Genomic DNA, 27,434 nt, shown 5'->3' on the forward strand with positions numbered 1-27,434 from the left:
AAGAGCAGAATCTCCCCGTTCCAATACTAATACTAATAATAAACATTCTTGCTAGAGATGTTTACTTGGCATGTCCCTTGATATTAGTTAAGTACCTAGAGAACATCACTGTATTCTCTTGGGTATACGGTCTCAATGCTCCTTAATGCATTTGTACCTACTTTGCAATTGCCTTCTTGTATTTCAAGATTTTAGGTCTGCGGTTATACAGAAACCCGCAAGGGAAAAGCACCTGAGTTTGTTCATTTATTGTTTAGTTTATAAATCTTTCCTTAAAAAACAGTAAGCCACTTTTAATAGCACCAGCGGAAAAGCAAGATCTCAATGTCTGAAGGGTGCAGTTCAAGAAAAACGTAACCAACTCCCATTTTACTCAATGGGGCTTACTTCTGAGTAGGCATATAACATTCCACTGCTCCCTCTCTAATGAATTGGTGTCCTTTATGAGGTTCCCAGGTATGGATCTTTTCCTGGGGAGAGATAAGACATTATTCTGCATCATTGATTTATTTTATTTGTATTAGGAGCACAGACAGAGAAATATCTGCCAGAGGTTGGTTGGTTGTTATCTTGAAATAGTTCAGAGGCTCAGTGATAAAGCATATGTGAAAGCAAAAGGTCTTGAGATCAATCCCCAGGTAAGGTTGGGGAAGACTTCCTACCTGGAACCCTGGAGAGATGCTGTCAGTCAGTGCCAACATTACTGATCTAAATGGACCGCTAGTTTGACTCTGTATAAGGCAGCTAGCTCTCTGTGTTTCTGTGCTCCTGGGCCATCTTTTAGGCTGGTGGCTGACAACTTTAAAAAACCACATAAAACTACATAATCATATTCTAATAAAAATCTAGTCATTTGAAATAGGTGTTTTAAAAGTTTCACGTGGCAGCAGGGCACTCGTGTAACATTAACTGAAACAGTGAAATGGTTTAACACCTGCAACACTATCATTAAATTGTTTCTAGATTCAGACCAGTATCTCAGCTGGAAACCAAAAGAGATGGATTTTTAAGGCCTGTTTGAAAACCCTTGTTGATGGGGCCAAATGTATCTCTCTTGGGAAGGGGTTCCACAAACATGGAGCCACCACCAAAGTAGCCCTGTGTCTCACGCCCTCCAATCCCAAGGATCTTAAATGTGGGTTTGTAAGCAAGCCCATCAGAAGTCAAACTCCAAGGCTGGTTCAGATATGATACCATGACTATATAAATAAATTCAGCTAAGTGCCTAGCAGAAGGAGTTGCATAAATAGGCTTTGAAGCCACTTTGCAATTCTGTGAGCGCATATCTAGGTGTAAGCCAGCTGAAAATGGGACTTGCTTCAACAGAATCTGAGCCGATGGCAGTTCCCTGTCAATCACTTAACCTACAATTCTGTGAATAATCTTGATTTCTCATTCAGTGTCTAATTAAACACCATATTTGGAATTTTTTAAAAAGAGCTGTTTTGTTTTATTTATTTTTTTGCATTTATAAACCACCTTTATCTGCTAAGGAGAACAAGGTGGTGCACATGGTTCGCCTCCTCCCCATTCCATCCTCAGAGCAACCCTGCGAGGTAGGCTAGGCTAAGGGATGGTGACTGGCCTAAGGTCACCCAGTGAACTTCATGGCTGAGTTGGGATTCAAACCTTGGTCTCCCAGGTTATAGTTTTCAGTTGGCAGAGCATGAGACTGTTAATCTCAGGGTTGTGGGTTCGAGACCCATGTTGGGCAAAAAATTCCTGCGTCACAGGGGGTTGGACTAGATGACCCTGTGGCCCCTTCCAACCCTACGACTGTTCTGTGCAAGAACAGCAGCCTGTTTGATTTGTTTTTATTCAAACAGGTGGAATGTTCAAATATATTCAAATATATCAATTGCTTGATTTGTTTAAAGCCAATGTCTTTCAGTACATCAACCTGCAGAAATCGTTTGAGACAGGGTAGCAGGAGAGAAGAAGAAGCTCCCTCTTCCCGCCGCAAGCCACTATTGCCGTGAGGGCAACTCATGAATCCACGTCTAATTCCCTCTAGGCTCTGACGGTTGACAACTGTGTTGCGATGGAGACCCTGTCCCTGGAGCACCATATCCAAAGTGTGCAAAGACACATCGCCTTCTTGAAGAAGGAGCAGATGGAACTCCTCCACGATTTGCACCTGGAGATCCTCCACTTACAGAAGCACTGCACAGGTGAGCTGAGCGGGTTGTGGGGCAGGGAACCGGTGGCCCTCCAAGTCTCGTGAGGCTCCCTGACCCCACAGACCATGCAGGTTGGGTCTGGTGGGAGTTGTGGGCTTCCAGAAGTTATGGGTGTCCTGTCTCTGACTGGAGGGAGATCTTGAACACCAACCTCTGCATACTATCCTTTGCTTTTTCCTGTAGGACTAATTGCAGTTGTTAACAGTCATCAACAGGTTTACCATACCCACTGAGTCAATCACCCGTCTCCTGCTACCCTTCTGAGAAAAACCCCACCCCACCCTCCCACTATATATAAAGGTCTGGTGACTTCTGTTTCAGTGTATCTGAAGAAGTGTGCATGCACACGAAAGCTTATACCCAGAACAAACTTAGTTGGTCTCTAAGATGCTACTGGACAATTTTTTAATTTATTTCCAATGTCTGCTTCTGCCCAAATCGTTCAGACTTTATTCACTATGGTGCATCGGCAAGACAAAGGTTCAAAGGCACTACAGGTGAATTGCATGGCTTATGGGCAAGCTAAGAAGTGGATGCAACCAGCAACATGCCCGCTGCACCTTCCTTTAGAACAGGCCAGGTACAGTCTGTTTGCACAGCAAGCAAGAGGAGTCTCGGGACTGGACAAGGCACCGCTCAGAAGGCTCATCCACAACTTCCACTTGTCCCACCACTTTCCCCTGAGAAAAACTTGCACTTTGCCATTGAATCAGAGTAAACGTCAAAACGGGTTTTCTGTGAGTTGATGTGTGCTCTGATTCAGTGGTAAGGAGTGGGTTTTCCCAGGGAAAGTGTGGGTCAAACCTAGAACCTCTCAGACCCGTGGTTTCTAGGCATGGGGCAAGCAGAAGTGTGTACAAGCCCTGAGTTGGTTGATGTTCTCGCTGGAATTTCCAGGACCTAGGAAGGGGAGTCAATGCCAGCTCAGCATCCAACTTGTCTCTTCCAAGGGAGAAACCTTACTATTAGAGGAGGCTCTGGAGGGAACTGGCTAGGGTGGTAACACAGGGGAAAGGTCTTTCCCTGACAATGGGCTTAAACCATCTCCTGAACTGCAGCTCCTTGCATTCCTCCCCACCCAGTGGCATAGCATGGGGTGGTTGCCCGAGTCCCAAAAAATTTAGGGACACAAAATTCCAACACCTGGTGCTGCTTCAATACAGTTGCTTGCTTCTGTCACTGGGCTCTGTTGAAAATGACTTCTTCATGCAAACCAGGAAGTGGCCTCTCCAGACAATGAAACAACTCTTCTTTTCCTATCTCTGCGGCGGCGATCTCCTGGGTGATGCAGATACCACTAGGCAGTTGAATGCATATGTGTACTCTGTCCCTTTCCCTCCTTCCCATCCGCTCCTCATGGCCCCGGGCTCTGACAACCCATGCTATGCCACTGTGCCCACCAACTCCCTCTCTGGCTCCAAAGTTTCTTGGGGCTCCAGCATTGCTTTTTGGACTCCACTGGGACTGTCCCTGGTGTCATCTGGTTCTAACTCTCCAGGCTCCTCCCACCCCCCACCCCTCCTGATCTGACCGTTCCCTCCACGCCACCTCCAAGGGACTTCAGCTCCCATCAGGACCAGCCAGCATGGCCAGTGGTCAGAGGCAATGGGATTTGGATTCCAACAACATCTGGAGGGACCACTGGATCCCCATCCCTGACAAAGAGCATCAGTATGCACACACAGCCAGAAGTTTATGGTCATAGACCCAACAGCTTCTGAGAAAGACCTTTAAGAGTCAGACAGCAATTGAACACATTGGTGTTGGGAGATTGTGTAATCTGCTGCCTGGAAAGGTTTCAAGGATGCCAGAGTAAGGCCACATTCACACCCTATATCTAAAGCACTATGGCACCACTTTAACCAGCCATGACTTCCCCCAAAGAATTCTGGGAGCTGTAGTTTGGTGCTGGGAGTTGTTAGGAGAACCCCTATTCCTCTCCCAGAGCTACAGTTCCCAGAATGATCTAACAGTCAATTCCTCTTCCCTCTTCTGGATTTGTAGCTCTGTAAGGAAAACAGGGGTCTCCTAGCAAATCTCAGCCCCCTTATCAAACTGCTGCCCCTAGAATCATTTGGGTGAAGCCATGACAGATCAAAGTGACACCACGGTGCTTTAAATGTATGGTGCAAATGTGGCTTACGTTAGTAATCAGTTCTCTAATTGGTTTCCTTCTGGGAATACACGTTGAATGAAAGAGAGAGGTTTTTCTACCACATTCTCTCTCTGTCTGTCTTTTAGGAAACGCAGTTGGAATTGTAATTAGGATGGTTGGGCTAAATTTGATTTCAATGCAATCCAGTTTAAGACGTTCCTTTCTGTTAGGGTGGACGACTAAACAGTGTTTTGAGTTACAATAGACAAAAGCCTGGGGGCGGGGAGGGGAACATATGAGTGTGAGCATTTTGTTAATCCAGCAGTCCTTTGCCTGATCCAAGATTGTGGGAGGGAGCCACTGTGGGGGAGGGGCAAAGTACATTGTGTGTTACAAAGCCATCATTAAACCCCCTGTGTCTCCTCCTCTTCAAAGAGGATTAATTTCAGCCCTGTGCCATGTGCATCAGTGTTAAGTGATCTCATTTGTACCGGTTTTGGCGCATGGGTGGGGGACGGGCGGGCAACCGCGCATCCAGCCAGCTTGCAGAAGTCTCTTCTGAAGAGACAAAGGAAGCTGTGGATCCAACATTTAGATCCCTCGGTTGCTGCTCAAGTTCCAGAAGTGTAATCCGAAAGGAAAGTCGAGAGGCAAAATATTGCCAACAGAGAGTGAGGAGATTAACTTGGCTTTGGGTTAAGTCATTCTTCCTTGCACTTGACCCAGAAAGTGCAGCTGGCGCAGAATGCTGCAGCCAGGTTGCTGACAGGTGTGAAGCCCCAGTCAGCATATATAACACCTGTTCTCAGAGATCTGCACCGGCGGCCCATTTGCTACTGGGTCAAGTTTAAGGTGTTAGAATATAAAGCTTTAACAAGCTTGGGACCAGTTTATGTGCAGGGTCACCTTAGCCAACATATGCCCACTCAACCTTCTTCCATCTGTGGAACTGGCACGGTGACGGGTTCCCCATAATATTCGTTCTGCAACTGTAAGAGAATCAATCTTTTAGTAGCAACCTACACTTTGAAACTCCCTGTGTATTGAACTCACTCAATTTCAATGGGGGTAGGATAAGAGGGGCAGGACCCTGTGAACACCAGAGAAGACTTCTGTCCCATGGGCACCATATTAGCAAATCATGATCTTGGAGTGCTCTTGTGGTAGAAACATATTTATGGTTGACTTCTCTACGACCCGCTGGACAACAGTGTATGTATGACTTCCATTGGAGCTCTCCGAGGTCCTGAAGAGGCTTAACCTGCTTACTACAGTACAGTGGTATCTTGGGTTAAGTACTTAATTCGTTCCAGAGGTCCGTTCTTAACCTGAAACTGTTCTTAACCTGAAGCACCACTTTAGCTAATGGGGCCTGCTGCTGCTGCTGCTGCTGCTGCTGCGCCACCGGAGAACAATTTCTGTTCCCATCCTGAAGCAAAGTTCTTAACCTGAAGCACTATTTCTGGGTTAGCGGAGTCTGTAACCTGAAGCGTATGTAACCTGAAGCATATGTAACCCAAGGTAGCACTGTACTTAGAACTGCTGCTCTCTAGGCAGTAGGCAGGGTGAGCCACTTCAGGACTTAGGAGAGCTCCTAGGGAGGACATATATTACTGTCCAGCGGTAGGTAGCTTCAGGTCCTTGGAGACCTCCCAAGGAAAGGTGGGTGATGTTGCTTCAGCAGTTTTTGGCTGAGCCGCAGGTAGGCATTTGCTCTCTTGTTAGTGGTAAAGGAATCTTGGGGGTGATTTAGTGAAGGAAAACAACTAAGCCTGGAAGACTTAAGCATACACTTACTCCTCACTGCTCAAAATTGTAACCTTCAATCAGAGCTTTGTTACGCATTGTATAGGAGAAGGACTAAGCCAAAACAGGAGTGGATGCTTCCCCTCCGCCATCCTCTCTCCTTTGCTCCAGTTTCATAAGAAAACCTTCAGTTGACTCGCTCCCCCCCCCAAAAAAAAAAAGAGGCAAGAGATGTATCACTTTGACTACACTTCAAAATAAAGTCGCTCTGTTTTCCCCTTACTTCAGGAGTCTTGCCCACCTGCATTTTCTTTTTATGGAACCGCCAAATGAAATATTTGTTTTCCAGTGACACAGTCGTACCAACAAAGCAGACTGAACTTGCTTAATGCCTTCCTTCTGCCTCAAATGCATTAACCTTTTAGGATGGGGGTTGAATTAGTGACCCACGGTTACAGCAAATGTGCTACCCCCAAGTCAGCCCACTTGCTTCTGCTTGCCTTGCTGCTCTGGAAGTTGTTCATGGTATTTTAGGTGCAGGAAATAGGCAGACAGCTCCCTAGTGGCATGGAGATCAGCTAGGGGATCCTGCTTCCCTTCTTCTTCCACTGAGGAGACCCGCCTCCCAGGTTCAAAAGCTAGGCAAGGCTGTAAACCTAATAGCTTATTCTACATCAGGGGTGGGGAACCCTTTTTTTTTTAAGCCGGATGGCCACATCTCATTTCCGGCATCCTTCTGGGCCCACATGCCAGTGGTGGGCAAGACCAGGAGCAAATGTGGGTGGAGCCACATATGCTAATTTACTCAGACAACACCCTCTGTCCTCTACCCATTATCAGAATGCAAGGACGCATCGTAGTGAAGCAAAAGGTGAGGTGTAGGGTCTGTGGAGAAGGGGTGCAGCTATAAAACCGCTAGCACATCTGCAAAGCTAAGCAGGGTCCAGTATGGTTTCAAATTGGGTGGGGGACTGTGTGTTGAGATTGCAGGGGGTTGGACTAGATGACCCTCAAGATCACTTCCAGTTCTACAATTCTACAGTTCTACTGTATGGCTGGGGAGGGCAGCTTAGGGAGGACCACCCCACCCCACCCCCACCCCGTGAGTCAGATAGAGAGGCCTGGATGGCTGCGGTCAGCCTCTAAGCCCAAAGACTCCCATCCGGCTCCCATGTGTGAGTCATTTCCGAAACACAATTGTGTTCCCTGAGTAGCCACCAGAAAGAAAAAGGGCCAAACTCTACAGTCCTTTGTAATCCCCACTTTCCCAGTATCAGGTTTTGTGGGAAGATAAATGCTGTTAACAATTCTGGAATGAGTCATTTCTTGGAATGAGCCTGACATACGAAAGGCGCAACTTGGCCCTCCTCCCATCCTGCCTAAACTTAGGCGGAAAATGTAGGCTTCCAGTTCTCCTCACCCCATTCTTTCTGTAGTCCTGGGAAGGTAAAATGGGAACCTTAGTTAGCATTGCCATGAACAAAAAAGAAGTGGACGTCTCACACAAAGGGACCGTGAGGCTGTGTTTCTTTAGACGCTAATCATCAAAACACTCAGCTGAAACGTTCAGTTTTGTTTCTGAAGCCATAATGAAATGCCAGAATTGGGCAATGGATTTGGCCAGCTAAGGGAAATAATAGTACCGCTCATTCTGCCTTGGTCAGACCACACCTGGAATACTGTTTCCTGTTCTGGGCACCACAATTCAAGAAGGATATTGACAAGCTGGAACGTATAGAGGGGAGGGTCTAGAAACCAAGTCTGATGAGGAACGGTTGAGGGAGTTGGGTTACGTTTAGTCTGGTAAAGAGGAGACTGAGAGGAGATATGATAGCCATCCTCAAATATCTGAAGGGCTGTCACACAGAGGATAGAACAAGCTTGTTTTCTCCTGCTCTGGAAGGTAGGACTCGAACCAACAGCTTCAAGTTGCAAGGAGATTCTGACTAAACAGGAACTTCTTGCTGGTAAGAGCTGTTTGACAGTGGAATGTCGGTGGACCCCTCCTTCTTTGGTGGCTTTCAAGCAGAGGTTGGATTGTCATCTGTCATGGGTGCTTTGAGATAGTTGAGATTCCTGCATCGCAGGGGGTTGGACTAGATGACCCTCAGGGTCCCTTCCATGCAATTCTATGAGTTTCAAAAAATCTGCACATTAGTTAAAATTGCATACAAAACTGTCTGTGCTGAGAACGAGTCGCCCTGAAACGCTAGTGGGTTTTCATGAGGACTTTCTGTTTTCTTGGAAAAACGCAAACTGATGTGGAAATGGGGAGAGCTGAACATAATGTTGGGGGGAAATTGAGAAACTGGAATTGGCAGATTCGCCCATCTCTGCCAGAGAGATGCTGCGGAGTTTTACTGTAGCTGCAGGAACGAGGCAGGAGGAGGTGGGCATAAGGCTGCCCGTATTGATTTGCAATAGGATAGCAGGAGAGATTTGAATAGCTTACCAGAAATTGCTGTGCCTGGTCCATTACTTGCATGTTTCCGCCACTGATCTCATTCTCAGAGGATCCGGGGGGGGAGGGGGAGGGAGAGGAAGTGAAGGTTCAGCCCTGTTGATCACTGTCTCAAAGTCACAGCAATGACTAGCACAAAGGGGGGGGACCTGTGGCCCTCCAGATGTTCTTGGACCTCCATCAGCCCCAGCTTGCATGGCCAATGGCCAGGGGTCATGGGGTTTGTTCTCCAGCAACATTGATCCACCACAGTGCTCAAGCAAGGAAGGTTAGAGTCAACATGAAAACTATTTTATTTTTAAGAAAGACAACGATTAACTATTACAGTTCTTGTTCTTTTTTCGGCCTCCTCGTTTCCCTAAGTGCTTCCTCCCCTCCCAGTTTTGTTCCACTATTGTTCTTCATTTCATGGCAGTCCATTAATTATTTTGGAGGCATCAAATAAGGCCTGGGATAGCTCAGTTGGTGGAGCATGAGACTCTTAAGCTCAGGGTTGTGGTCTTGAGTCCCACGTTGGGCAAAAGATTTCTGCATTGCAGCGGGTTGGTCTAGATGACCCACGTGGTCCCTTCCAACTCCACCATTCCAGGGTTCTATCAGGCTCAGTTATTAGAAAAGAAAGACTGAGGAACAAAAATAGATGCAGCGCCACGGGAGATCCAGGATTTAGACTCACCTGTGGTTCTTGCTTTTGCTTCAAAGCACTTCTGCGTGTCCAAGCTAAAGGGAAGAAATTCAATTCAGTTGACATTTAAAGGCACATCCACCTAATTCAAACCAAAACGCAGCTGTCCTTTGGCGTTTTCGCTTCTGCAGATTTTTCAACGAAGTTCTCCAACCAAACAATGTTTACAAAAGTTCTCCAATAGAAGTTCTGCAATAAAACAATGTTTACAAAAATGCATATAGTAGGGAAAGTGTGCATGAATGCATATATTAGTGAGGTCATGAGGTCCTCTTTTTTAAACAACAACAACACAGAGAGAAATTGGACAGAAAGGGGGAGAACTGAACATAAGGCTGGAAAAATGAGGACGTGAAATAAATTGAAATTGAATTGAATTGAATAACACACACCCCATCCTTAGGCCAGACGTGGTGGAGTTGAGCTCACAAGGGCTGGGGTGAGGAAGGATGGCTCCAGAGTTTCGGCTGAACTCCAGCTCCTATCACCCCCAAACAGTGGCCAGTTTGGCTGGGGCTGATGGAAGTTGAAATCCAACCACATCTGGAGGGCCACAGTTTAGCCATGCTGATTTACAATTAAATCTAGAAGAGCTTCCTGGTGGTGCAAGCTGTTCAGTGCCTTGAATGTGGTGGACTCTCCTTCGTAATCAGAGCCCAAATGGCCACCTATCAGAGATAGCAGAGCAATGGGTTTCTGGTAACAGCATCCCTGATAGGTGAACCTTTGAGGCAGTCCCAGCTCTGTGATTCTAAGCTTCTCCGCCCCAGTGAGAATCCAGAGAGCAGGTGGGAAACTCCAGCGTGGTGACTTTTTGCAGCTCACATTGATGCAGTCTGAAGAAGGTACCCATCCGATCTTTCCCCAATGGGGACCAAACAGGGACAACTACCTACGATCGGTAAAAGAAAATTGGAACAAACCCCTGTAAACAGAGGCAGTTGGGACATGTGGTTTCAATTGTTCTTTGCAACTAAATGATTTGCAGGAGCCCGTGTTTAATTTTGATTTGTTGCAGCTCTGTGATCGGCAACAGAAGAAAAGAGACAGGACAAAGAAGAAGCAATTGTGCTTGAACTGCAACTTTAATTTGCAACGCTTGCATGAGTTGTACAAGTCAAAGAATGCAGTGCTTTTTTAGGGGCTGGCTGCAGAATGCTCATTCTGTTCTTTGTTTAGAACACTGGATATGAATAGCAGCCTGATGTCACAGGCTCTGAGTGGAGCAGGAGCTGGCCAGGCCAGGACAGAGGAGACAAGGGGCCAACAAATGACCACTGAGAAGGATCCAGTGGGCTGGGGAGGTCTCTACCTGGGTCAGGAGAGCCCAAGGAAGAGGGTCCTGGGGAAAGTCCTAATGGGGTGAATTTCCCTTGCCTTGTCTCCCCACCAGTCCCCACAGTGCAAGGCACAGGCTCCACCTCCAGCTCCAGCTGTCAAACAGCTCTGACCATCAGAACGTTCTTCCTGGTGTTCAGTAGGAATCTCCTTTCTTGCAACTTGAAGCCTGTGGTGCCACCAACTTTGCCTCCGGGAATGTCATAAACCATGATCTGCACTAAGGCAGGAATGTCCAGCTGCACAAATATAAGATAATAATAATAAATAATATATTTTTTTATTTATACCCCACCCTTCCCTGTTCAGAAAACCAGGCTCAGGGTGGCTAACAACAAATTTAAAACACTTAATTGTAAAAGCAGCATAAAATACAGTATAAAAACATGAATAACAATAAAATTCAAAGTTCAGAAATCAATTTGGGGGAAATCCATCTAATAAGCATTAGATGGTCACCAGGGCTAGCTGGCTGAATTGGTCCTACTTGGGCAAGCGAGGAGGCCAGGGGAGAATTAGCTGTGGGGTCTCAGAGCGGGCGAACTTCATAAAAGGGGAGAGGGAGGAAAGGGGAGGGAAAGAAAAGATCAGGCTGAATTCAAATTAAAGGCCAGGTGCAATAGCTCTGTCTTACAGGCCCGATGGAAGGAGGTTAAATCCTGAAGGGCCCTAGTCTCATGGGACAGAGCTTTCCACCAGGTCAGAGCCATCACTGAAAAGGCCCTGGCCCTGGTGGAGTTGGACCCTTCCAACTCTACAGTTCTATGAATCTATGTCCAGTCCCACCTGTTTGTTACGCCACCTGTCCTGTCCACCTATGAGAAGGCAGTAATGCCTCCTCCGTCCCCCAGGTCACAGAGATGTCAGTGCAGGTGTGAATAGACACTGGTCTACCTGGCTGGCAGCAGCTGTCCTGGGATCCATGCAAGGCTCTTGTTTGGTCCCACTTGAACATGCTGGGGGTTGAACCTGCCACCCTCTGCGTCCCCTTTCCCAATGAACATACAGTGTCTTCTCGTGAGTCAGAAGGAAGGGCCCTTGCTCAGTGGCAGAGCCTCAGCTTTGCATGCAGAAGGTCCAGGTTTAGACTGGCTGCTGCCAGTCGGAGTGGACACTACTGACCACAGAGTGGACACTACGGACTGACGGGCCAATGGGCCAATTTGGAGGAAGGCAGCTCCCTTTGTTCCTGTTGAATCAAGACCATGAGTTGTCTTCTTTTTAATAGGGCATTCCTACCATCATCATTAATAATAATAATAATAATAATAATAATAATAATAATAATAATAATAATAATGTTTGTTTGTTTGTTTGTTTATACCCCGCCCATCAGGCTGGACTTCCCCAGCCACTCTGGGCGGCTTCCAACAAAATATTAAAATACACTAGTGCATCAAACATTAAAAGCTTCCCTAAACAGGGCTGCCTTCAGATGTCTTCTAAATGTCAGGTAGTTGTTTATCTCTTTGACATCTGCTGGGAGGGCGTTCCACAGGGCAGGCGACACTCCCGAGAAGGCCCTCTGCCTGATTCCCTGTAGCTTTGCTTCTCACAGTGAGGGAACTACCAGAAGGCCCTTGGCACTGGACCTCAGTGTCTGGGCAGAACGATGGGGGTGGAGATGCTCCTTCAGATATATTGGACCAAGGCCGTTTAGGGCTTTAAAGGTCAGCACCAACACTTTGAATTGTGCTCGGAAACATACTGGGAGCCAATGTAGGTCTTTCAAGACCGGTGTTATGTGGTCTTGGCGGCCACCCCCAGTCACCAGTCTAGCTGCCGCATTCTGGATTAGTTGTAGTTTCCGGGTCACCTTCAAAGGTAGCCCCACGTAGAGCGCATTGCAGTAGTCCAAGCGGGAGATAACCAGAGCATGCACCACTCTGGCGAGACAGTCCACGGGCAGGTAGGGTCTCAGCCTGCGTACCAGATGGAGCTGGTAGACATCAAGACCACTCAGTTGAGGGGCTTGCTCCTGGTGGCAAATGAAGGTGTCAGGGACTGGAGACGAGAGGGGGCGGGAGAGAGGAGGAGGAATGGTGGGGATCGTCCCCCCCCCCCCCCCCCCCGCTTCTCCTGATGCTGCTGAAGGAGAGGAATGCAGTATTGAATTACAGCAGGGCTTTGAGGAGTTTGAGGGAAGTCACAGCTCAGAGACAGGCGAACAGAAGGGTTGGGAAGTGTTAGAAGAAGGGGGGAGATGTGGAAGGGGAACCAGCTGACACATTGTCACTGGAGAGTATTTCTGATCCCCCTTCCCCCAGAACTCGGCGTTCATTAAAGGTGCAGGAACAACAGAATCAGATACATTTGACCACAGGTGGCCACCGTAAGGGAAAGTGCTGCTGCTACGAAGGAGGGAGGAGGAACCCAGTTTGGAGCAACGCCATTGTTAAGGCTTGTTGCGTTCTTTTGTCTCTCGCTATTAGCATTGGATAAAACTGATTAAAAAGGACTCTACCTTGTTTTCTCTGCTCTTGTTGCAACCAGGGAAGGAATAGCTTTCCCGTAGCCTTGACAGAGCCTTGACAGAAGGCTGAAATCTGATATGCACTTTGTTGTTGTTGTTGTTTAGTCGTTTAGTCATGTCCGACTCTTCGTGATCCCATGGACCAGAGCACGCCAGGCACTTCTGTCTTCCACTGCCTCCCGCAGTTTGGTCAAACTCATGCTGGTAGCTTGGAGAACACCATCCAACCATCTCATCCTCTGTCGTCCCCTTCTCCTTGTGCCCTCCATCTTTCCCAACATTAGGGAGTCTTCTCTTCTCATGAGGTGGCCAAAGTATTGGAGCCTCAGCTTCAGGATCTGTCCATCCAGTGAGCACTCAGGGCTGATTTCCTTAAGAATGGATAGGTTTGATCTTCTTGCAGTCCATGGGACTCTCAAGATATGCACTTACAATGGAGTAAATCTCATTGCCCTATTCATGTCTCTACATAGGATTGTGCCATTAAGGTCCAATCAAAGGGCACAAAACCGTGTTTAATTGAACGCTGTTGGCCACACTGCCAGAACAGAGCGCCATTTGGAATTTCCCTGGAAATTTAACTGGGTTTGTTGCATCGCACAGAGAAACCGGCATCCGAAAAAGGATTGGTTTCCAAGTCTGGCATGGAGTGCGCTGGGATTCATGCTTTGCTGCCAAGCAAAGTGCTGTTTGCCCTTCTAATGCAACCACCTCTGGGGCTGGCCTGGTTTTACAAGAGAGGAAGGAGATAGACTGAGTGTTCTCCCAGCATGCATTTCTGCCCCACTTCTGGGCCTGCCTCAGCTTCTCGGAGTTAATCAGGCCGAAACGGCCTTCAATTTGCACAGCCAGCATTTGAGTTTGATTTGGAATCTGGCAGCATGAAATCCAAGGCACTCAGGGCGCAGGAGCAGATCTGGAAGGGCGATCCCTTTGGCCTCGCCACCTCAGCTTGGACCTTGCTATTTGGCAGTGTGGCGTAGTGGTTAGAGAAGTGGTTCTCAATGAGTGAAGCGCTGGTGTGGCAAGAGAGGATGGCAAATGTGGCAGGAAAATTCAAGGGGAAATCAAAGAAACATTTAAACATTTCAAGAGCATTGGCTATTCTTCTGCAGTTCCCCACAACACCTTGTTCTGAACAGGGGTTTTCAACTCAGACAAATGTGAATGATAAGAAAAGAGAAAGGCCTCTTTGTGTTGATGTGGAGATGAGAGTTGGCTTGGCTCAAATTACACCTAAAATAAATGAGATTGCCCAACAATGCAAGCTCACACCTCTCAATGATTTTTTTTACGTACATACTTAAGGCACATATGTAAGGGGCTCGTTTATAATTATATTTTGGGAGTGATTCATATTCTTATGTAGTTGTGTTGTTTATTTGTTGTTGTTGTTGTTGTTTTTATATACCGCCCTATACCCAGAGGTCTCAGGGTGGTTCACAGAAAAGACCAACATATAAAACCACAATGTATATATGATCAAAATAAAAACAAGAACCCAATAACACACACACACCCGCCCAAAATAAAGACTTTCTGGATGTCCCATGATCATATTATAAAGTGGTTGCATTCTATGTTTTAAAGCAAGCACTGTGGTTTCTTTTTGTTTTCCAATGTATTTCTTCATTTTTTAAAAAATAAAATATTTTGTGGGGAGCCACCCAATGTGTTTCTTCATTTAAAAAATTAATTAATTAATATTTTGTTGGGAGCCACCCAGAGTGGTTACATTGCAAAACATGGGGGTGGGGGTTTTTTTTGCTGCAAACGCTGCAAAACAACTGCAAAACTTTGGCACGAAGTTGGAGGGGATCCCAGATTTCGGGGTTCGTAGTTCACAAATCCCATCTGGTTGGCCGCTGTGAGAACGGGGTGCTACACTAGACAGGTCGTTGAACTGAGCCAGCAGGCTTCTCTTACGTTTCTATGTTCTTATGATCTCTTTTCTTCTTCTAGAATTGACTCATGATCTTGAAACAAAGGAACTGGAAGCCAGCCAGCAAGGTAAGAGGAAGCCCCCTTTGTGGGTGAGGTATAGTTAAGAGCATGGGACTCTTCATCTATGATTCAAAAAGCAGACGAGGCATTTGTATAGCTCTGTCCCAGATTCAAAACCCGCACTCTCCAGTTAAAAGGGTTTGGTAGCAGGAGGTGAGAAAAGATGCCTCTCTGCCTGACTCCCTCGAAAGCCACTACCCCTCAGAGGCCACGGTGCTAATTCTTTAAAATATATATATATTAACTTTAATAATGTGTTTTAACCTTCTACAGGAGACCAGGCTGGCCTCATCCCTGTTTTCCTTCCACCACCAGACAAAGCCTTTTTTGTACCAATGAGCCTTTGGCCCCTAGCTAGCTGTTGTCTTTTTGTGTGTGTATGCTTTTAAATGTTGTTAAGTGTTTCCAGTGCAGTTTTTTATAGGGCTACAGTCATACCTCGGAAGTCGAACGGAATCCATTCGACTTCCAAAACTTTCGGAAACCTGGGCGCGGCTTCCGATTGGCTGCAGGAAGCTCCTGCAGCCAATCAGAAGCCGTGGAAGGCCCGTTGGACGTTTGGGTTCCAAAGAACGTTCGTAAACCGGAACGCTCACTTCCGGATTTGTGGTGTTCAGGAGCCAAAACGTTCGACTCGCAAGGCATTCAACTTCCGAGATACAACAGTGCTTATTTGCTATTTTTAAAACATCTATATTTATTGCATGTTCTTCGTTGTATCTGTTTCATGCTAAGATCCACTTTGCATCCCACACTGGGAGAAAAGTGAGATATAAATAAAATAAAAAATTCCTTTCAATGGGCCTGCTCTGAGTAGGACTAAAAGGTAAAGGGACCCCTGACCATTAGGTCCAGTTATGGCCGACTCTGGGGTTGCGGCGCTCATCTCGCTTTATTGGCCGAGGGAGACGGCATACAGCTTCCAGATCATGTGGCCAGCATGACTAAGCCACTTCTGGCAAACCAGAGCAGCGCACGGAAACGCCGTTTACCTTCCCGCCAGAGCGGTACCTATTTATCTACTTACACTTTGACGTGCTTTCGAACTGCTAGAATGGCAGGAGCAAGGACCGAGCAACGGGAGCTCACCCCGTCATGGGGATTCGAACCACCAATGTTCTGATTGGCAAGTCCTAGGCTCTGTGGTTTAACCCACAGCGCCACCCGCGTCCCTCCGACTAGCTTTGGCTAAAACCAGTGCTATTTTTTTCTAGAAAAAGAGGTGCCAGAACTCACCGTGAACTCCTCCTCTGTTCTCTTATAATGACAATGGCACCCACATAAGAGGTGCCAGAACTGAGTTCCAGCTGGAAAAAAAAAGCCGTGGCTAAAACCCAAGGCCTTGAAAATAGTTTCATTTCCCCAGCTCTCCCAGGGGTGAATGCTTTTCGACCAAGTCCTAATTCTTAGCGACAGTGCGGCCAGCAGAGGGTGCTGAGTGAGCGTGTGATTGACGTTCCCTTCTAGGCTTGGAACAGTTCCCAAGGATTCCACTATTATTCCGCTTTGCCGTCTCGGTTTCTGGCCTGGCCTAGTTTCGCTCTTTACCAATGATGTTTACGGGTATTGTTTGAAAGTCTTCAGACTGAACAAGCTGGCATTGGGTACTCAGAAGCCTTCTTTCCTCACCGCTTCCCACTGCGTGGGTGCACAGGAAAAAGAAGTCAAGATGTTTGGATCAGTGGTCCAGATTGGATTCCATGACATTCATTATTTGCACATCGCCCATATTTCTTGCCCAGGATCGGTGTGATCATTAGAGTATCCGACACTTTCTCTCTCTCTCTCTCTCTCTCTCTCTCTCTCTCTCTCTCTCTCTCTTACATTTGTATATCCATCTTCAAATATCTAATAGGCTGTCACATGGAAGATGGCACCTCCTTGTTTTCTCCAGCTCTGGGTGGTAGGACTTTAACCCAGGACTTCAAGTTACAAGAAAGGAGAACATTTGGAAGAACTTTCTTACAGCAAGAGGTGCCAGCTTCTCTAGAGGATTGGGGGGGGGGCAACATCCTCTGAATATTGAGGGGGCTCAGCCCCGTCCAGAAAAATATTCTACTGCATCAGCCCCTGGGAGTTGGCACCTATGTCTGACAGTAAGAGCTGTTTGACTCCCTTGGGAGATTGTGGATTCTCCTTCCTTGGAGGTTTTAAAGCAGAGTTTGGATGGCCATCTGCCATGGATGCTTTAGCCGAGATTCCTGTATTTCAGGGGGTTGGACTAGATGACCCTCAGGAGGTCCCAACTCCACAATTCTATGATTTTGTGATTGCTGAAACCCCAAACCAGCAGTGGCCTTCGTGGTCAAGTGACAAAGCCACCAATAGGAGGACAGGAAGCTGCCTTATATCTGACCGTAGTTCTATCTAGCTCAGTATCGTGTTTCCCAAAGTTGGGTCTCCAGCTGTTTTTGGACTACAACTCCCATCATCCCTAGCTAGTGGGACCAGTGGTCAGGGATGATGGGAATTGTAGTCCTGCAACCTTGGCTGCCGAGTGATGAAGGGGAGAGAGAAAAGGTCCCAAGATCTTTATCGCCAGGAGCAGCTCTTTTATCACAGCGAGGTGGAGCTGCAGAGCGTCTGGCGGCCTCGCCCCGGCCCCAGAGGCAAAAGGCGAGGCTGCAAGTGGCACAACAAAGGCGTTTGAGGCGTAGACGGCAGCAGGAAGTCTCAGGCGAATGGAATGCTGGTGGAAGGCAAACGCAGAGAAGCGAGTGGCCGATTCCGAAAAAAGCCTCTCCTCCTTCTCTGCCACACCCTGGAGGAGGAAACAGCACAGAGCGAAACGTATCCGGTGCGCCTTGATGTCCTCAGCTGCCCTTTGTAGGTTCAGATAAAGCAGAAGTCAGCCCATTAGGGGTCATCAAGGGCAGCCCCACCAACCTCAGCCAGCCCTCAGAAACCGGCCTTTGATAACTGCCTTTCTGGAAAAGATGTCCCAGTCCCTAAAAGCATCCAAAGAGCAGAACTCGAAGGACCGTTTCTTTGCGATAGGGCACGATTTTATTTATTTCCATCGGAAGAGTGTGGGACTCTTAATCTTAGGGTTGTGGGTTCGAGTCCCACATTGGGCAAAAGAGTCCTGCCCTGCAGACAGTTGGACTTGAGGACACACACACCCCAGCCCCTTCCAACTCTACAAATCTATGATTCTAGGCAAATATGGAGGTTGTTCGGTCCCACCAGCACATGCAAATGTCTGGCTCATTTAAGACTATGCGAAAGCTTTGTTCCCAGTAATGGTGGAGCTCATTGGTGGAGAATACCTTTATTTATTTATACGACTTTATTATTTGCAAAAAGAATCTTCCTGCCACTGCCAGTCAGTGTAGACAATACTGAATTAGATGGGCCCAGTGGCCAGGCTCTGTTTGAGACAGCTTCCTTTCTTCCTCACCCTGCTCTGGAAGACTAGGCATGGGGTGGGGAGGCTGTGGCCACCCAGATGTCATTTATTTATTATTATCATTTATTAAATTTGTATATCGGATGTATAGAGGGAGACAGGTGGCACTGTGGGTTAAACCACAGCGTCTAGGACTTCCCGATCAGAAGGTCGGCGGTTCGAATCCCTGTGACGGGGTGAGCTCCCGTTGCTCGGTCCCAGCTCCTGCCAACCTAGCAGTTCAAAAGCACATCAAAGTGCAAGTAGATAAATAGGCACCGCTCCAGCGGGAAGGTAAACGACATTTCCGTGTGCTGCTCTGGTTCGCCAGAAGTGGCTTAGTTATGCTGGCCACATGAACCGGAAGCTGTACGCCGGCTCCCTCGGCCAATAAAGCGAGATGAGCGCCACAACCCCAGAGTCGCCCACGACTGGACCTAATGGTCAGGGGTCCCTTTACCCTTTACCTTTATATTGGATGTATAACCAGATGTTGCTGGATTCTCCCATATCCAGCAGCCCCAGCATGGTGACAGGAGCGAGCCAGCAGGAAACCACACTGAGCCAGTTGGCGTTAACTCTTTATTAGCAAAAGCAAGATCTGCACAGGTGTGTCGGGCCTAATGAACACAGCAACATATGTCCGGCAGGTCTTTTCCCCATGAAGCAGTTGCTGAGACTGAAGGTCTCTGCCTCCCCGCAGCTGCCTAAGTCCCCTCCTCTCCAGGGTTTTCCCCAAGCAATCTTAGACTGCGCCTACATGGAGCTAATTTCTCCTCTGCCCTCTTCATGTCTCTCCTGGTACTGGGAGACCAGCGGGTAGGGGAGCTTGTTGCAGCAGCAGGAGGAGACACCCATGCCTCTTCACCAGCCAGACTTATCTCTGCCTCTTGGCCTCTCTCCTCTCCTGCTTCAGCTTCTGACTCTGGACTTCTCTCTGCCACAGACCCTCCCCGCTCACTAAGCCCTGCTACCTCTTCAGCTTCTCTTCTGACACCTCCTGTTCCCAGTCTTCTCCCTCTGACCACTCAATGTTGTCCCACCACCGCTCCCCAAGCTCTGAGCCTTCTTCTCTTGGGGGTCCTCCATCTGACTCCTCCCGCCATTCCTCTGCATCCAACCGCTCTGTGGCATCTAGCCAATGGTCAGCAGGAGGGTGGGATGGCAGTTGTAGCCCCAGAACCTTCTGGAGGACCACAGATCCCCATCCCTGGGCTAGGTGAGGACTGTGCATGACAACATGGGATATCGGAATGACTCATTGCTCTCTAAACTCCTAACTAGAAGAGGGCAAGCGAGGTGATAGGGGAAGATCAAGAGGAGCAAATTCATTTCCTCCTCAGCATCCTTGAATCTGCAAGCAACTGACTCACGAGCAACCCTATTCCACACGAGAGCCCGCCTCCCATCCTGTGGATTCTTTGCCTATGTCAGCTTCCGCTATCCCAACATCTTATAGGACAATAAACTGATGATGAGTCAAATCATTGCTTCCCCCTTGTCACCTTGTGTACATCCACGTCTCTCAAAGAGCTCCTTGTAAGCCTCTGAAGAGGCAATGCTGGGAAGCCATTGCGTGTAAGAGAAGGGTTGAAATAATAATAATAATATTAATAATAATGAAAGGAATCCACAAACTGGAACGCCCTCTGGACAGGTTTTTGCATGGCTAATCCTTTGGCAAGGATGTCTTCGCATTACAGTGTCTGAGAGGTGTGTTAGCAGGCATTAACAAAGAAAGCTGGAAGTGGAAGCAAAGTACCTCCTCCTCCTCCTCCTCCTCCTCCTCCTCCTCCTTCTTCTTCTTCTTCTTCTTCTTCGGAGACTGGATATCATCCTGCAGGCACACCAGATCTGTGCGCTCCAGCTGTCTTTTGCCTGGGCCAGTCCTGGTTTTTCGGTCTGGCAAGCCAAAACAGGTCCATGGCAAAGATCAACAAGAACACTACTCACCAGGCACTGAGCTTGTGCAGCTATCTGTAGGGAGTCGTTCCTCCAAAAACTGTGTCATCGGGCAGTGAAAAGGGTGGTAGAGCACATGCTTTGCAGCCTACATTGACAGAAAACCCATTCTGTGTCCAGGGCGGCTGTCAACCAGCTCCATTTGGTAGGCCGGCTGAGACCCTACCTGCCTGTGCGTTGTCTCGCCAGAGTGGTACATGCTCTGGCTATCTTCTGCTTGGACTACTGCAATGCTACCTTTGAAGGTGACTCGGAAACTGCAACTAATCCAGAATGCAGCAGCTGCACTGATGACTGGGAGCGGCCTCCGGGACCATAGAACACGAGTCCTAAAGGATCTGCACTGGCTCCCAGTACATTTCTGAGCACAATTCTAAGTGTTGGTGCTGACCTTTAAAGCCCTAAATGGCCTTGTCCTTGTAAACCTAAAGGAGTGGCTCCAACTCCATTGTTCAGCCACTGCTGTTCTTTGGACTGTTGTCCATTGTTCGGGCACTGAAGTTCCACCTCCGAGGGCCTTCTGGTGGTTCCCTCACTGCAAGAAGTGAGGTTACAGGGATCCAGGCAAAGGGCCTTTTTTGCAGTGTTGCCTTCCCTATGGAATGCCCTCCCATCGGATGTCAAGGAGATAAACAACTATCTGACGTATAGAACACATCTGAAGGCAGCCCTGTATAGGAAAGCTTTTAATGTTTGAGGTTTTATTATGCTTTTATATTTGTTGGAAGCCTCCCAAAGTGAATGGGGCAACCAAGTGAGATGGCTGGGGTGTTGTTGTTGTTGTTGTTGTTAATCTTCAATGTTCTAGAATCTTCAGTGTTCAATCTTCTAGAATCCTTGAGTTGGAGGACAACTTGAGAGAACATCTAGTCCAACCTCAACCCCATCCATGGTTCTTACTTTTTCATCCCACATTGGAAAATACCTGCATTGCAGGGGGCTGGGCTAAGCACCCTTGGGGTCCCTGCAATACTATGATTCCCCTGAGGACATCTTGAAGGGTCTCAGGACTCATCCACACTTCCCCTTGTCCATCTGCTTCCCCCTGGGTAAAACTGCTCTTGACAGTGATCAAGTGGAGCAAAATGTGTTTTCTCCAGGTGGATATTTTCTCTGATTCCGCACTAAAGATCAGGTTTTCCCAGGGAAAGGAGTGGGACAAGGGGAAACTCCTTGGACCCATATCTAGAAAGTGTGGGTCAAGCAGGAAACCGCTCAGCCCCATGCTTTTCAAAGCAAAAGTGTGGATGTGCCCTCAGTAGAGCATTATTTGTTTTCATTTCACTTAAAAATATTTCTATAGCCCAAATATATTTGGGGACCCCCCCAAAAGGGCTCAGCCTTCAGGAGCTGCCCCCCTCCCTGTTCATGATTGTTTGGGTTTTCTGTTTCTTCTGTGCATCCACAAGTAGCACCAGGACTAAGTTCACAGTTACGTCTTCTGCATCTCGTCTGCCCTTGTTTTTGTCCACTTGAAAAATCTCAGTTAAGAAAAAGAAAGCCCAAAAGCCTCTCCCTTTCTCTTGAATGTAGACCTTTTTCTTTTTTCTTTTGAAAATCTTTTTTATTCAGTTTTACACTATGCATTTAAATTCAAACATTAGACATCATCACCAGCATTTAGGATTCCCTGAATCCTTAGACTCCCCTCCACCCTTCCATGGTTTCCATTTTCAATCTTTTCCTACTGCATCACATATTTTCTCCATTTTTCTTAAAGAATCCGTTTTTACCTTAGTTTTTAGTATATTACAAGCGTTACTCAAATCCTGCCAAAGTTTTTAGTTGCTTACAATGTTCTCTTATGCAAATTGTAATTTCCCCCCATTCCTTATTTAAGTTCCTCTCTTCCTGGTTTCTGATTTTCCCGGTCAATTTTGCCATTTCGGCATAGTCCATCATCTCCATAAGCCATTCGTCTCTGGTAGGAACTTTTTCTTCTTTCCATCTCTGGGCCAGTAGTGTCCGCGCTGCTGTCGTCGCATACATAAACAATTGTTTCTGCTCCTTTGGTATCTCTGCACCTAAAATTCCTAGTCAAAAAGCCTCTGGTTTTTCCCAGAAATGTTATTTTAAACTTTTTTCCCCAACTCATTATATATACAGTGGTACCTCGGGTTACAGACACTTCAGGTTACAGACACTTCAGGTTACAGACTCCGCTAACCCATAAATATTACCTCAGGTTAAGAACTTTACTTCAGGATGAGAACAGAAATCGTGCTACAGCGGCACGGCAGCAGCAGAAGGCCCCATTAGCTAAAGTGGTACCTCAGGTTAAGAACAGTTTCAGGTTAAGAACGGACCTCCAGAACGAATTAAGCTCTTAACCTGAGGTACCAATGTATATATATCATTTCCAGGAATGCTTTTGTTGTCTTGCACGTCCACCACGTGTGGTAGAACATGCCTTCCTTCTCCTTGCGCTTCCTTTTGGCTAAGATCAAGTGTAGTATCTGTTCTTCTCAGTTTAATATCTTGATATGTTCTCTATTTGAATGCAGACATCATTGACCAGGAGCTGGAGGAGAAGTGCAAGATCATGGAAGCCCAGCTGCAGGAGAAGGAGATGAACAACGTGGAGCTGCGCAAGGAGCTGAGGCACAAGGAGAGCTTGGTGGCTGCCCTCCGCTCCAACCTGAGGAACAAAGAGAGGAAATTCCTGGAGGAACTGAAGAGAAGGAGCCACCGGGTGACCATCCTCAACACAGAGCTGCAGAAGCAGACGGAGGCGGCTGCCTACCTCTCCTTCCAGCTCCACGCCACCAAACAGAAGCTCCACAGTTCCCGGCAGAGCGGGAAGGCCCTGCCCGAGATGCCCCCTGAGAAACCTTTCCTCCCTCCGCCCTGCGGCGAGGCGAGGCCCAAGAAACGGACGCAGAAGTCCCACACTCGCCGGCAGGCTTCCAGCAACTTCCACAGCAGGGGGGCCTTCAAGGAGCCTCCGCCTCGCGACCGGCTGAGCAGCTTCGAAGACGTCGAGCCCATGCCCGACCCGGCGCTTTTCCTGTACATGAAACGGCACCACACGCCGCCTCACCGCCAGAGAGCGGAGCATCACAAAGCCTCGGCCTTGTCCGCTAAGGCGGGCGCCGACCAAAGCGACCCCAAAGGCAGCCGGATGAGGTCGTCCGCCCGGCAGGCCTCCTCGGAGCCAACGGAAGCTTCCGGAGGCGCCAGGACTTTGGGCAAGCCGCGGCCGTCTTCCAAAGGGGAGCAGCGCAAGCGAAGCGGCCCCAGCCCCCAAACTTCGAAAGATGTTGACTAAAAGGGGGCAGGCAAGCGAGAGAGATATGCTAGAAAAGGGGGGGGACACATGCAGCCATTTTGAAATTGCTTTTCTTAAGAGGTCACACTGGGGAGGGGGGGCCGATCTTTTCAAGTACATCCCTAAATTAGAGGTAGTCTCGAGGGGAAGTGCTGTGGGGCCTCGTAGGTGCCACCATTTTGTCTACCAAGTTGGGAACGGCGTCCACAACAGCGGAACTGCCAAGGCTGGAGTGGTTTTGGACATTGCGGTCGGAGCCGCAGTGAATGTAGCCACCACACGACTCAACAAGCACTGCACAACGTCTCGGTAAAGACGATCGAGGAACTGAACCTGAAGTTTCCGTGCCTTCAGATTAACAGCTTTTTGCGTTTGTTTGCTTTTTTAGTTTTCCCGTTTCGAATTCTGACATCAGCTTCGAAAGCCTGCTGTCTGAAATCTCTGCGTCAGCGGCAAAAACTGATGCTTCGGTGCTGGCAGCTGGGTTTTTGACTCTTCTGAATGTGTACGATTCATCCCATCTTAAATGGGTGTGATTTTCTTTTCCGTTTCAGCACTAGTTGCGATACCTTTGGCTCAAAGAGAAGGTGGCCTCAGAGGCTGGTTATGGGAGAGTGTTTGGGGAGGGGGCTTTGATGGGATGTGCTGGGGAGGGAGTGGGTTTGGGGGGAGTATCTAGAGCAGGGTATTCTTTTAAGAAAGTAGCATTCAATCCACCTCCTTTGGGGGGGTCGCACGACGAGGGGTTGGACAACAAAGTGCAACTCTAGAAAACATAAACATGAATGGTGGCCATTGTTCTGCTTAAGTATAGGAGAACAATATAATACCAGAGTTGAAATCCTGGAAAGTATTTGTGATGGATACCCAGGCTTAACTTACAGGGCTGCCAGAGAGATTTTAGCCCATTGGTCTTCTGTGACTGCCTCCTTGGCTATTTTTTGGAAGCTACAGGGGAGGCTTTGTCTAGAATTGTGAGGGGTGTTCTGCCCAATGGGGTTATGCCCTCTATCTCCCTGCCCCCCATAATGCAAGTACCAATGGCCATAGTGCAGTACAGGATGCGATAGCAGGCATCCATCCTCAGAGGTATTTGGGGAGGGATTTAACTAAGGCTGGGTCTACACTGATCTGGAAAACGCTATAAAAAATGCTGTTAAAAATATAGCTCCCAATGCAATTTCCCATTGGCGAAAGTTCGCTGCTCTATGGCGCCCTCTGGTGTCACATTTTTATAACACATTTTTAACGTTATAACTCACCAGTGTAGATTAGTCCTAAGTCTTAAGTCTCTCCTGCAAGGCTGAGAACGCTGTGTCCCTCCAGATGTTGCTGCACTACAACTCCCTGATCATCAACTGGGGATTATAGGAGCTGAATATCTGGACGGCCACCAGTTCCCCATCTGTGGTCTTCCTCTTTTTCTCTCTTTGCTTTTGCACTCTGCAGGCAGGGAAGATGCTTCTAATTCCTAGGCACACCCAGTGTTAAATGGGGAGATTTTGAAAGTGAAATCTGAATTTCAAGCCAATCTTAAATTCTGGGTTTAGGGTTCTTTCCCCCCTTTTTTTTCTTTTTTGGCCAAGTTTTGAATTTGGACAAATGTTTGTCTAGGGCAAAAGCTGAATCATAAACACAGGGGTATGTATCTATGCATTCCAGTTCCTTGATTCTAACATCACAATACTAAGAGCTCAATTTAAAGTATCTGCTCAGTGCTCAAATGATAGAGGGGCCTTTGGTGACTATTTCTAGATGACCACAAGAGGACCATGATTTGGGTAAAACTGAAGGGGAGCCAACAGGAGCATCCAACATTAGCCGTACTCAGAGCAGATCCATTGAAATGAATGGGTGTAATTCAGTTTAAATTGCAATGGCTCTACTCCGAGTAGAATTTAGTTGACTGTGGAGCTTATGCATTCCTGTCTCCCGCTCCAATAATTTGAGTACTGACCTGCCCGAGAGGAATAATTCAGGTTTTTGGTTTTTGTCTTTCAAAAATATGTTTGGGGGCCCAAATCATGAAGGACTGGGGATTTTTCCAGCCTTGGTTGGCCTCCCAAGTTAGGGTGCTGAAAGCCTATCCAGCATAATGGTGAGGGGGAGGGGTTGGATATGCACGCATAGAATCATAGAACTGTAGAGTTGGGACCCTAAGGGCCATCTAGTCCAACCCCCTGCAATGCAGCCATGTGTAGGAAGAGACAAAAAAATTGCACAGCAACCTGTTCACTGAAGTGGAGTGAACGGGGCAAAATCAACCAGCCTCAGTCTAGGCTAGAACTCCACCATCTTCCATGGAGTTCTGAGACGGAGAGGTTTGGTTCCAAATTCTCGTCGACAGATCGCTTTACCTTTTGAGGCAGAAGATGGGCTGCTGAATGACAATCAAGACGGTTGAAAGGGTATGGCTTGGAATTCAGGAATTCAGGAGTTCTGGGAAAGCCACCGAGGTCTAAAAATACGCATCCGTCCGTGTCCATGCTCATGTGCTTGGCTGCATTCCCGCCATGCACGGAAATCACATTTGCTCTCTGCAAAGAATCCTCGGAACTATAGTTCACACCTCACATAGCTACAACTCCCAGCGCCCTTAGCAAACCACAGTTCCCAGGATTCTTAGGGTGGGTGGGGAGGTGCTTAACATGTACGGTGTGTAAGTTTAGCTTACAAGTTTTTGCTTACAAGTTTTGCTCATCTGCTTCCATAGCGACGTTGTGCTTATTCAAGGCAGTGATCCAAAGTGCTCTTACAATGTACCCGCAGAGCAAATGTGGGGGAGAGAGGTCATGAATGAATGAAATACTAGGAACGCAAGTGGGGCCTGCAGCAAAATGTTGCAGTAGGAAGTGATATTCTTTTTAGGATTCCAGCCATTCAGCAATGACTTTTTCCAGGATACTCCATTCCGTTATTTTCCTCCCCTGCCACTGAGAATCAGCTGCACAATATGCTGTATTTTTCTGTGTATTGGACGAGGTTTTTTGACTCAAAAATCATGTAAAAAAACTGGGGTCGTCCAATACACGGATAGTGGCATGGGGGGGGGAGAAGCGGTGCGCCTGCCAGCCAGCCGGTTGGCGGGAGCACAACTTCCCCCGATGCCACTGCATGCGGGAAACGATGTAGGGAGTGTTTCCTGTCCACAGCTGCGTGGGGGGAGAAGCTCAACAACTTTGGGCCATTTCCCCTCATTTTCTTAAAATTGAATCCCCCAAAATAGAGGGGGGGTCTTATACATGGGGGCGTCTTATAGACGGGAAAATACGGTATGTTTAAAGCAGTATCGTACCACTTCCCCCAAAGATTCCTAGGAATAAGGTAAGGGTAAAGGGACCCCTGACCATTAGGCCCAGTCATGACCAACTCTGGGGTTGCGGTGCTCATCTCGCTTTATTGGCCGAGGGAGCCGGCGTACAGCTTCTGGGTCAGCATGATTAAGCTGCTTCTGGCGAACCAGAGCAGCGCATGGAAATGGTGTTTACCTTCCCGCCGGAGCGGTAACTATTTATCTACTTGCACTTTGACGTGCTTTTGAACTGCTAGGTTGGCAGGAGCAGGGACCGAGCAACGGGAGCTCACCCCGTTGTGGGGATTCGAACCGCTGACCTTCTGATCGGCAAGTCCTAGGCTCTGTGGTTTAACCCACAGCACCACCCGTGTCCCTTCCTAGGAATAGTAGCCTGTTAAGCGTGCTGAGAAATGTTTGGAGGTCACCCCATTCCGCTCACACAACTACAGTTTCCAGAGAGATTTAACAATCAACTCCTCTTCCTAAGGGACCTCTGGAAATTATAGTTCTGTGAGGGAAATAAGGGTCTTCTAGCAGTC

The 27,434-nt window shown here is 47.7% G+C and overlaps 1 protein-coding gene and 1 pseudogene across 1 annotated transcript in view; both read left to right on the top strand.

Annotated features, from left to right (window-relative positions):
• CCDC92B (coiled-coil domain containing 92B) overlaps positions 1-27,434 on the top strand; it is a 30,910-nt gene extending 3,476 nt beyond the window's left edge. Inside the window, exons 2-4 of the mRNA XM_028708718.2 lie at positions 2,015-2,171; positions 14,941-14,988; positions 22,837-27,434. Coding sequence (XP_028564551.2) covers positions 2,015-2,171; positions 14,941-14,988; positions 22,837-23,600 — 969 coding nt within the window. The 3' untranslated portion in view covers positions 23,601-27,434. The remainder of the gene's footprint in view (positions 1-2,014; positions 2,172-14,940; positions 14,989-22,836) is intronic.
• Positions 22,743-22,843, top strand: LOC114586004 (U2 spliceosomal RNA; annotated as a pseudogene).

The sequence above is a fragment of the Podarcis muralis genome, chromosome 15, assembly GCF_964188315.1.
Source record: "Podarcis muralis chromosome 15, rPodMur119.hap1.1, whole genome shotgun sequence".
Taxonomy (NCBI): Eukaryota; Metazoa; Chordata; class Lepidosauria; order Squamata; family Lacertidae; genus Podarcis; species Podarcis muralis.